General features: G+C 42.4%; 1 protein-coding gene across 1 annotated transcript; it reads right to left on the bottom strand.

The window, feature by feature from the left end:
- Positions 1–2816: 2816 nt before the first annotated feature.
- vrtn (vertebrae development associated) lies at positions 2817–6016 on the bottom strand. The gene is made up of 2 exons (XM_026341587.1): positions 5705–6016; positions 2817–5592 (listed from the first exon to the last, which is right to left on the bottom strand). Exons 1-2 carry the CDS (start codon positions 6014–6016, stop codon positions 3835–3837), a joined length of 2070 nt encoding a protein of 689 aa, XP_026197372.1. The 3' UTR covers positions 2817–3834.
- Positions 6017–11858: the final 5842 nt, after the last annotated feature.

Genomic DNA, 11858 nt, shown 5'->3' with positions numbered 1-11858 from the left:
CAATGCATATCAAGCAACATCTTACCTGCAGCTCTGGGGAATTTGCATGTAGCAATCATTAAACATAACATAACAACAGGAATAGAAGTGAGTGTCATGGCATAACATAATCCATGGCAGCACCTCTGTGGGCTTTTCTCCCCCCCCCCCACCCCTTGTTTCTGCACTGTTCCTGTGCTAATCTATCATTAAACAATTTGTTTCCCAGACGTTATCTGCTTTATGCATTACTGGCTGAAGTGTTGGATTATGTTTATTAATGAACTTATCACGAGACAAATCTGCACTGCACACCCTGAGCTCTGCACTAACACATCGATTTTGTGTCCAAACCAAAGTGTTTGTGCCTCAAGTCATTTTTTTCATCAAAGGGGAACGCAACCCTCTTATGAAGAAAGCCACTGCCACCTAGTGGACAAACAGTCTCCATGAGTGGACGTGTGTATAAGACAAAGAGATGCATCTTCTACACAACGCATGTGAACGGGATTGGTACATTTCTTCTTATGTATGAAATGTTCATTTTTCGTCTGGAGTGAGAAGTTGCGATCACATGTATCGATTGGAAAACGTCTCCTGATTTAAAAGTTTTCAGTCAGAGGTAGTTTTAGATTTCCACTTATCTTCTTTCTTTCTTCTTTACCCACACAGAGGTCAAATTTCAGATATTGTCTGAGTTTATACTTCTGCTCATATCAGAGGGTAATTGGCAACAGACCGCAAGCCTAAAGAGTCCCGCAGGTCTGTTTTGTTTACTGAGAAAATTTGGCATCCTTGAGATGCCTCTCTGCTTTATCAGACTGTCTTTTTGAACCAACTGCAGTATGCTAATCCTTGAAGACTTCAGCTCCCACCTGCCAACCCTCATTATTTTCATGCTATTTTGAGATAAACAATGTAGAGTAGCTCGGTGCCAGTGAGATTTCCTCCCATCATACAGTAATGAAGACGGAGATGGCAAACAGACTCAAAGGCAAAGGAACAGACTCTATCAAATGTTTGCTCATGCCAAGGTCACTTACTCAGTGACAGTTCTTAGACACTCATCACATGACTCTTTAGAATAAATAATACATTTAAAATAAAATGAAAATGCTTTTAATTGCTAGTCAGGTTTTCATGTTCATTCAACTGGGATAACAAAATAACTTTCAGCAGCATATGGCTTTTTACTGTAGATGTTCTATGATAAGTAATGACTCCTACAGCTAAACCTTACTGTGAGTGTTATATTCAAACTTTAGCAGAGCATTTAATTGAAACTAGAGTAAGAAAATAGAAGGAATGGAAAGTCTAGTAATTATGGTATGAAGCAGGATCCTGGCCAAAAACGACACCATGTAGACACCACCTAATTATATCAAATTATTCAATTAATTAAACCATTATTATTATAAAAAGATATTGAGCATAAATTAAATAATAGATGTGAAAATCTACTACTAGTCACATGGAGTACAGTCAAATCCATTAATTATAAAAGCAAGATATTGGTAGGCCAGGGGGACTAGTGAGGGATGCTAACAACACCAATAACACCTCTGAAAAACGTACAAGCTTCTGCAGCTGAGGTGGGAGAGACTGTGCATAGAGCAACTGTTGCCCAAGTGCACTTGTCCACCGGACCAGACATTATGTTTGGTGTAAATCAAACACTGCACATCCTCACAAAAACACCGTCACCACTTTGAAGCATGCAGCACGCTGTTGGGAAACCTCTCACAGACCCTGCAAGGCTTGTGAAGGAAGAGCTTACAATGAATGGTGAAAAATACAGGGGAACCTTGATGCACTCTGCAGGAGAACAGCATCTGGGACATTTTAACTCACTGCACAACCCCACAAACATATGGAAATTAGAGACAACACTATGGGAGTGAAAGTAGAAAACTATGTTTTGGGACTTCAAATAAAGAAAAAACAATATCCACATATTTAGAGGTTTTTGGTTTAAATATGCATGTATTTTCTGTCTTAGCATAGATGGACTAGACATATACAATATGTTTTCCACTTAAATGCAGTGGAGGTTTAAGTTACAAGACATCACTGTGGTATCACCCGATCAAAACCACAGACCCCCACCCCTGTCTTCTCTCTGTACCTCTGGCCCTCCCCCAAACTCTTGGATATTCTTTTCCTTATCTCAAACACCTCTATCCCCATGAATGCAATTAACCCCTTCCCCCTTCACTGTAGCCCATTCCTCCCACTCTGGGCCATTACCTTGATTAGCAAAAGCACAATAGCTAAACAGAGCAAAAAACACAAAACCAGTTTACAGTTCTTCAGCCACCAGCTTGGTTTGTCCTGCTTCTCTGCGGTTACACAAAGTGTTTTTGTTTCCCCTTTGAGTTGGGCCTCATGTCTTTTGGGTTGTAATGTGCTGCAGAAAAGCATTCCACTTTATCCCAGCAAAGAATGAAATCAAGATGCAGCTAATGGGTCATGAGATTAAATGTGCTTAGAAAGAGGCTATTAGTCTCACATGAACCAGAACAATAGCTCACTGACATAGAAAATTATTCAGGAAAAATAACAGGAATTTTACTGTTGCTCCTGTGATTGCTTTTAGACACCACTAAGCATTTAACTAGTTGTCAGGATTGGCTCTTGCTAATGATCTGACATAAGAAAAGCACTTGTTAAGGTCATATTCTAAACATAGTCACTAAAATGCATCATAAAATACCCACATTACGAAGCCTGACAAAGGAGAATATGATGCGAATAAAGTGGTCGATGCTGGTCAATAGTTTATTGATAGACAGTCTATTCAGTACATATTGTCTTAGCTACTGACTTCAAGCAACGTGGGCTGCCAGTATCAACAACAGAAATAAGAAAAATAAATACAAAAAGTACAAATTCAACTGGAGTCTATGGGTTTTACAGTTCTGAAAAAACATGTCTGTATGGAACTAGTACAACAAACAGCAGCTTATAGGGATGAATTTCTGTGATAGCTCACAGAAATAGGTAGTTTTGAAATGGAATGTACAAAACTAAATCAAGTATCTCCATTTAAATTTGGCTTTTAAGTTGTTACCACGATGTGCATAACGGTCAAGACAATACATTCAACAGTGTAATGGGAACCATTTTAGTGCAAATATCATGTGACAAAACTCACTGTCCAATGTTTACTCGAAAATGCCAACTAATACAGCCAACTAAAACATCTGTGCACCAAGTGAAACCCTGAGGTGTCCATTCAATAATCAAAAAGGACAAATATGGGAGAAAAAAAAAAAAACTGGAACCCGGCTTACAGAGGATGTCTGAAGCAGAATCTCTGAAAACAAACACTGGCTACTCTTTACATTCAAAGAATCCAAAAATATTCAGCAAATAATCTTCCAGGTCCATATTACATGCATCAACAAAAGAAAAATACACATTTAAGCAGTAACAATCATACTACAATGAAAAGTGAAAAAATAAAGGGCCCCCCCAAGTACAATGCATAGCAAGGATTAAAAGAGAATGCAGAAGAAACGGCTTCAAACACGACGCCACCAAACAGCTTTGAACTGCCTTTTGCCTGGAGGACAACATGCAGGGTTTAAACACACTCAGAACTCAGTTTCTTTTCACACACGTGCAAATGTCCAGGAGGGAGGAATGAGCTGCGATGGCGGGGGAGAGGAAGGACGTGATGCATTTAGATGCTAAGCCAGTGTGCTCAGCAGTCTTTTAGAACTTAAGCAGTGTGTTTACAACAAAAAGCAGACGGATGAATGTGTCTCTGGGGCCATGAAGTTATTCAAACAGTTTTTAATCTTACTCCCAAGAGGCCTTTTTTATGTGATAAAAAAAAAAGATTTTCTGCTTTTACCCATGAACCAATGACACCCCATGATGCAAAGCACGCTTCCACATGTAGTACGTCGAGCGTGGAGTTAGGGGAAAGTAAGACCTGAATTCTTTAAATGTAGGGAAGGATTTCTCCTCGAAGCGTTGCTGTAGGAACAGCTTGGCCTTGGCCTTGAAGTTGGCCAGAGCAACAACATCCATCGTAAACATCTGGTCGTCTATGGGTGCCCTGGCGTGAAGGGTGTGCTTCGAATGTGGGACATCAAATGAGGGCATGCCAGAGCTCTCTAGATACCCAGCACTCTCAACAAATGGGGTTGCATGCTGACTATTCGTCCTCCTTTGCAGTAGGTTGTCGTCTGTAGTGGTGCTCTCCAGACTCTCAGGAAGCTTGGTCTGCTGGACAGATACTTTCTTCCTGCCGTTTTGTCTGCTGCGCCACAGCCAGAAGAAACAAGGAGACACGGACGGGAACTTGAGCTTGAACTTTGTCAGGGACCACTTGGATTTCTGGACGTGCATCTTTGCAGCATCTCGCAGCTGTTTTCTATTCCTATACGAGAGCCTGAAACTTCGATGTTTTTGCCTACAGATCCTCGTTCTGGGCATGACAGGCTGGTGGATGTGAGGTAGAACTGGCGACAGACTTTTCGGACTTTGGCTCTTGTCAGCATCTGAGCCGTCTTCACTGCTGCCAACACTGCCTTTGTAACCTCTGTTGAACAACATGGCCTCTCTCCTCCAGTTGTAGTAGGTCGATCTGGAGATGCCTGGGAAGTTTCTTTTGAAGATCCTGAAGGGCAGGGAGGTGTTCATGGCAATGCAATTCTGCAGGGACCGCTTAGCTTCCTGCATGTGCGCCACATTCTGGGCCCGCTCCAGATCCAGCTTGCCAAGACTGAGGCCAAACATCCTGGCTACGCTGTCGTGGTGATCCAGCTCATCCTGTTTTGCATCAGGTGAAGACCAGGCCTCATGCTCTGTGCTCTCCCCAGGACTAATCTCTCCGGCTGAAGACGATGTGGAGAAGTGCCCCCCAGATTTCAGGAGCTCATGCTTCCAGTTGTAGTAAGAAGACCTTGAGATCTCAGGGAAAAACTCTTTGAACTGGTGCAGAGGGATGAGTCTGCCCTCCAAGTAACAGGCCTGCAGGAAATACTTTGCCTCGTACCTGGCTGCAGACTTTTTGCAGTGCTCCTGTGTCTGCCTCTTCCAGCGGTAGAAGGTTCTTTTTGTGATGTTGTATTTGTCCTTTAAGTTTGTGTAGGACATATGCGAGTCCTGGTTCAGTAGTTCCTCACTTTTTATAGGCGACCCCTTCTCCTCACCATCAGGACTTCCAAATGAGAGACCACTTGTCTGGACTAGTGCGACAAAATAATTGGGTCTGAACAAAGACTCGGATTGCAGCTCGCCTGACCACATGATGTGGAGAGTACAGGGGTCCGAATCTTTAGGCCATGTCCTCGGACGTATAAGTCGGTTGAAATAGGGCCTGATCTTGAGGTTGAACATGGGGTAGATGGAGTAGATGTTAAATTGAAGGACTGATGCCAGGGCGTAGACGTGCCACATGTTAGCGTAGGAGCCAGGGAAGCAGGAAGCTTTGACATCCGCATCAAAGATGGCCTCCAGTACCGTGGCAGGCAAGTTGAGCATGTCTTCCGACTCTTCAGCACAAAGACTGAAGCGAACAGCCTGGAGCATCATTTTAGAATCGATCATCCCAGACAGGTAGTATCGCTTCCACAGCACCATTTCCACTACAGTGCGCACCTAAAGGGGCAAAAACAATGAAATCTATTTTAAAATCATAAGCACAGAGGTTTGTTTTCAGTGCAACAATACACATTTAGACCGTAGAGACCAGAGCTATAACAGTGCTCACCTGTAGCTCCATGCTGAGTCCAGTGTGGCCCACTAGCAGCATACTAACTGCATCAAAGAGCAAGTTGCCTTCTCCTTTGCAGTTTAGAGGCAGGAGGTCTCCCGGCGCATCCGCTGGGTACAACCCATGAGCTGTGTCGTCAACACCTGCCCATTCCGGAAAATTCTGACAGGGCGACCTGGGAAGCTGGAAAGGAGCCAGGACCTGTTCCACTTCCAGGGCCACTTTGGTCAGAGTGTCCAGGCCAGAGCTCTCTGTGGCCTCCTGGAGCTGGCCCAGAACAGAGAGCACTATCTCGTTCCTCTGCAGCATACCTGGAGATCTGGCGAGAGCCGGTGGGAGCTGGTGAGAGCCGGGGAGAGCTGGAGGAGAGAGGAGAAGAAAAGCAGTTAGCGAAAGCAGGGGAAGAAAAGATGACCCTATGTAAAATAGGTAAAAACAAGCTTCTCTGAGAAGTGTAATAACATGAAACTCTCAACAGGGAATATGGCTGGGACGTGTGTTCACACCTTTGTTACCAGCACACTGGGTTATGTATTTGAAGCTGCAGCTGCTGGTGCAGAAATCATCTCTCCTCAAAATACTCTAAATAAACTCATTTCTACTGTTTTTACATTGAGTCATTTGACAGAATCTTTTCTTTCTTTTTTTATGAAAAGTGACTTTTTGAAACAATGAGGTTGTGTTTGAGGTTAGGCTTAAACCAAGTTACATTTAAGCAAAATGCAGTTTTACATAATCAATTCTCTGAAAAGTCGTGTTTACAGGTCAGTCATTATAATAATATGATGTCCTCCTCTGTGCAGCGTTGCGTTCAGGCTCTGGCTGATTAACTGCTTCGGACTAATTAACTGAACATGTGGATGATCGGTGAAGTTTAGGTGCTTGAAAAAGCTCCATCATAAGAGAAACACAGTATTTCTCATTAACCGCAATTGGAAACAATCATCTTCTTACCTGAGCGACCAGAGACCGAAGTGTGTCTCACAGGAACTCACTTGTTTGAGGCAGTTTCGCCGATGATACTGCTGATCCCTCTCTGTCCCTCTCTGGGAGTGTTAGTCCATTGTGTGCGTGCAGCTCCAGAGTGTCCTGTCCTCCGGTGCGCACAGGAGATTTGGGGAGCGATAAGGAGCACCTCCCATCAGGAAATTGTCAATCGTCGGTTGGCTTTTTTGTCTCTGTTTCGAGAAACACCTCCCCACCCTACCTCCCCCTCCTCCTCCTCCTCCTCCTCCAAGTGGACTGCAGCCAGGGTCAATTTCAATGTGAAGTGTTAACAAAAGCCAACGTGTGAGGGGCAATAAGAAGACAGAGGCTGCTCTGTGGGTTCACAGGTATTGCTGCGTTTGAGGTTAAATCATCAGGTTTTAGTTTCTCTTGGTCAAAGCCAACTCCACATGTCCACAGTTCACCTTCAAGGTTATGACTCAAGTATTGTTGACATGAAATAAAAACAGTTGTATTCGCCTCAGGATTAAATAATCTTGATTAGTGTTCTTCACCTCTAAACTTTTACATCGATCAACTTTCAGATCTCTGTCTACTGCAGTTACTTTGAGTTGATTTTGCGTTAAACCTTTAGTGTGTGCGTGTGTGTGGATTAGAGCGGGCACGTGCAGACAGAGTGCAGACACACGGGGACTGGAAGGCTCCTGGGCTTCAGGTCTTCCTTGTTTCTCCACTGTATCACTTTTAACACCTCTTCTCCTGCCTTTTGCAGGATTTCAGTAATCAAGCCCTTTTGTTCCAAACACGCACAACAATCCCAGAGACTATCCCCCAACCCCCACCAACCTCTACTGTAGGCCCTACAGCTTTTTACCTACAGTATACACACATTCACACACCAGGGGACAAGAGCATTTGGTCCCCACTGATCTGTCCACTTCAAGCACTTGGCAGACAAACTGGTGCCTGCGTTCACTGGGGATCGAGACTCTGACGTAAAGCTTATCAACTGCTTGGATAATGAGTTTGTAGTTGTAAGTCTGTGTGTGTTGCTGACAGTATACATTGTATACTGACACAGTGAATGGCGTGTATTGCCACACACATGTGCTGCAATCTTTGACCTCAGTGTTTTCGAGGTAAGAATGTGCTGGAATTGTGAAAGTCAAGCAGCAAGTTCAACACAAACAACGTTACCTCAACCATACCGTAAATGTGAAAGTGATGAGGGTTACATAGTTTGGAAAGAAGAGAAAATGCGTCCAAATTGCATCAGAGCTTCACACTGAAAGAGAGAGGTCACATTCAGATGTATCTGTGCACCAAAGAATGCAAAGTGAAACAGCTCGAAAGACACTGATTGGCAAAGTCTTTTATTTCATTATGAGTCCAAAGCCAAGTGAATAGCTAGAAGTTCCCCCTTGTGTGAATATGCTACATCATTCCCAGTTCTTTGGTTCTGACTTTTCTGAATTGAAGAATTAATTGAGCATAATAATGAGCACAATCATAGCTTTATCTTCATGATCTCTAATACTATTTAAACTAACTGTAGAAAGCATGGTGTGTCTACTTTTATCCTGAAAGATAAAACCGTGACAATGAACATCGTCAAACCTGCTTCTGTAAGTAACGAGATTCTCACACTTGTCCAGGAATAGCTTATCCTCTTTATTTGTCTGCTCTATCTTTTGTTGTCATTTCTCTTTTCTGTGTTTACCATACCCAGACTCTTGGCTGAGGGGGTAAAGAATCGACACACCTTAGGTGTGTAGACTGGGTGTGCTGCACTGCACTGTGAACACAGTAGTGGGCTGGCTGCAAGCATTTAAAATGCAAATAGGGCAACACTGGGACCGGCTCCGGCAGTCTCTCACCTGCTGTGGCTGTGTGTGCTGAATGTGTGTGTGTGTGTGTGTGTGCTGGCAAGGCAAAGAAGAATGGAAGAATGAAGCCAGCAGTGTACTAATAACAAATTTTAATTCAACACGTTTGCACAAGCAGAACGACACGATCGTCTCTAAGCCCACATTTGGAAGTGCAGCTTGGCCACATAAACGTTTAGCAGCGAATGCAAATGCGGCATCAGTGTGGGGTGACTGGATGTGTGTTTTATACAACTAATTCACTGCTCTTTAGACATTGTGTTTTGGGCTTTGAGCAATGTATCCTGCTAACACTGCACAAGATCCACCATTTGGCATGGACATCAATTCACAAAAAATCTGAAGCTGCAGTAATTTACTTCACATGTCAGTCAAACGGCCATTTAAAAAAAAACTAATGTGATTTTGTGCCATTGAGTTGAGTTATTGCCGCCATCAATTTAATGAAATTGAAATGTCCAGGTTGTTAGTTCATCAATATGCTTCCATCATCCACATTTCCATCTTTAAAGCTTTGTTATATATCTATGTACGTCCACAAGTCTTTTGTGGACGTAGATGAGTTGAACTTGTTCTAAACACTCATGAGGTAAGTGACAATTAAAGTTGATCCTTTACATATACATATACACTGAAAGTGCTCAGAACATTCACCGTGCGTGATGTTTAAAAGGATGATACGTCTGAAAGACATGCAGGAAATACATGCAGGCAAATTACAGATTTTTAAAACTGCAATGTAGAAAAGAAAAAGAACGGAAACCAGAATGTATCGAGTTAGGCAGAAACATGTAATCAAGCTAAGTCTATATTCTCTTGCTAAAATGCTAAATGGTTACATTAAAAGAAAGGGATTAACTACAGTAAGAGAAAACTATTGATTTAGTCTGGATTGTTGTAATACATGTCACAGTAGGATACAGCACATTATCGATATAGGACACAGGCGTATTCAGTGGACTCGCACTCTTGGACCCACACTCTGTCGGAGCCGACTGGGAGAATAATGTCAGCATAGATGACATCATCTGTATTTACAACCTAAAGACACAAACAGTTTCATTAAGTTTCCACATCTTCACACCAAAGACGCTGCTCTATCTGTACTTGACTTACATTATTGGGGCTGGACTGAACTGAATTGAGCTCATCAGGCAGCTGGTCATCTAATGTAAGAATACAAACACACACTTTTATGTTTTAATATGGTTTGTTTTCACATAATTGAAATCTTCAGTGTTAAGCTGGAATAGAAGCTTTTCGATAAATCTATATGATCAGATCATTACAGTCCCCAAGAAACACAAGATGTTACATTTAACCACATGATCCTACATTTGCAATATAAAACTGTGAAAACTGTTGATAATAATATGTATATACAGATAATAACAATATATACAGATATAATATATGAAATTACCACATTGTCATGTAACGTAAGAGCACAGCACTACAAGGTTACAGTTATGCAAGGTGACATAAATATTAAGAAGTGACTGTATGTGTGGTAATGTTACACAGTAGTGATTACAACAGACCTTCCTATAGCTTCAGGAAGTTTAGGACAACTTACTTGTTCTTCTTTTATTCATAAGAAATACGGCAATCACCACCATCAAAACAACACAGCCCACAACCCCCGCAGCTCCCCCGATCACATTCTGGTCGAAACCTGAAAAGGCAAATTACAGCCGTTTAACATGCTGAACTAATGCTAATCTGTCCAAACACCCGAGTGTAAAAATAACAAGTTGTGGTTTAATGTGAAGTAATGAGCTGGACTATTTCTTTGCAGGGTGCTGTGCTTTCCTACAGTTTTAAGCTAACTGAGCCAGGTTTTGAGTCTTAGCCAGAGCTAGACTGACACCTTCTGACTCCAGTTTAAGGGACGAAATACGAGTGGTGGCATCAATATTCACAGTGAGCCCTTGTAAAGAAAGCAAATAAGCATACTTCCCTAAATACCACGCTGCATGGATTTTCACAGAAGAGGCAAATACACTAACTCAGTACTCAAGAAAACATGCAAATACACGTCTAAAAAGCACTCCAGGTGTAAGTGCCACTTCAAATGCATTACTCAGGCTGAAGTATTCAATACATGCTCGAAAACTGACAAATTTCTATACAAGGGAACAAGCACTCCACTATAATAAAATAAAAAAAATATTAATAATAATTTAGCTATAGGAATAACATTGGACCTTGATGTGCAGGTTCTACGCTGAATCGTCTTCCTCTTTGTTGAGGACCTACAAAGAGAAGAGCATTCCTTATTAATTGCTGTGCATTTCCCACGTAATCCTCTAACGGTTCAGATCAATTATCACACCTGACGTTCCTATTGTCAGCTCCAGTGAAGTGAGAATTCGTCCAGCCACAGCTGCCTGGCACCTGAATTTCTTCTTTTCATTTCTTTGGAGGGACGCCGACAGAGTTATTTTACAGGACGACTGCTGTTTTATCTGGAGCTTGGAGTCGGCCCGCACCACAGCGCCAGCTTCATCCACCCACAGCAGGTTCACACGCTGCTGTTGCTGTGTATAGCAATGTCCCTGCTCCACGTAGGTGAGGAAAACACACTCCAGTGACACTGTTTTGCCAGGCATGAGGTCCAAGTCTGGGGCAACTGAGGGGACAGAAATAAAGAAAAGGGTCTTCATAACACAGATTTCTTGTTATATCGCCTATAAGCTTTCTCATTGTCAGCTAAAATCCTACAAACTCTTTATCAACTTACACAGAACGCTTTAATCTTCACACTGCAACACTCACCGTTGTGAGGAGACGAGGCATTTGTCTTTCGTTGGCAGCGATGATGTCCCACATCCTCTGCTGTTAGATCTTTGATTTGGAGATTGCATTTCCTGTCCTCCGAGACAGCTCCGTGGATCTCTCCATTACTGACTATAGCAACGTATTCACTTGTTTTGTTTCCACTGATCTGCCACATGTGAAAGCAGACTTCTTCAAAGTCTGCCTCACAGGGAAATGCAATATCATAAACCTTTTCTCTGAATTTCAAACCATCTTTTCCGTTCACACCTGTAAATTGAAGATAAAGAAGGTCAGATTATTCTACCATAGAATAAGATTGCTATTATTAAAGTTACAAACAAAGACAGCATTACTGTTTCTCTTACTTGTTCTGATCATAGAGAGCAGCAGCAGCCTCATCACTATGTCAGTGGTTCCAGCCATCCTGTAACCTGTTCACTTTGCAGCAGTTCAGAGTGATGTTCACGGTCATTACTCTTAAAATTAGTCAACTGTGATGTCATGTCCTGTGTTTCCCCACATTCTCAATCTGCAGA

The sequence above is a fragment of the Anabas testudineus genome, chromosome 24 (genome assembly GCF_900324465.2).
Source record: "Anabas testudineus chromosome 24, fAnaTes1.2, whole genome shotgun sequence".
Taxonomy (NCBI): domain Eukaryota; kingdom Metazoa; phylum Chordata; class Actinopteri; order Anabantiformes; family Anabantidae; genus Anabas; species Anabas testudineus.
This window is presented reverse-complemented; position numbering and strand designations above follow the sequence as displayed.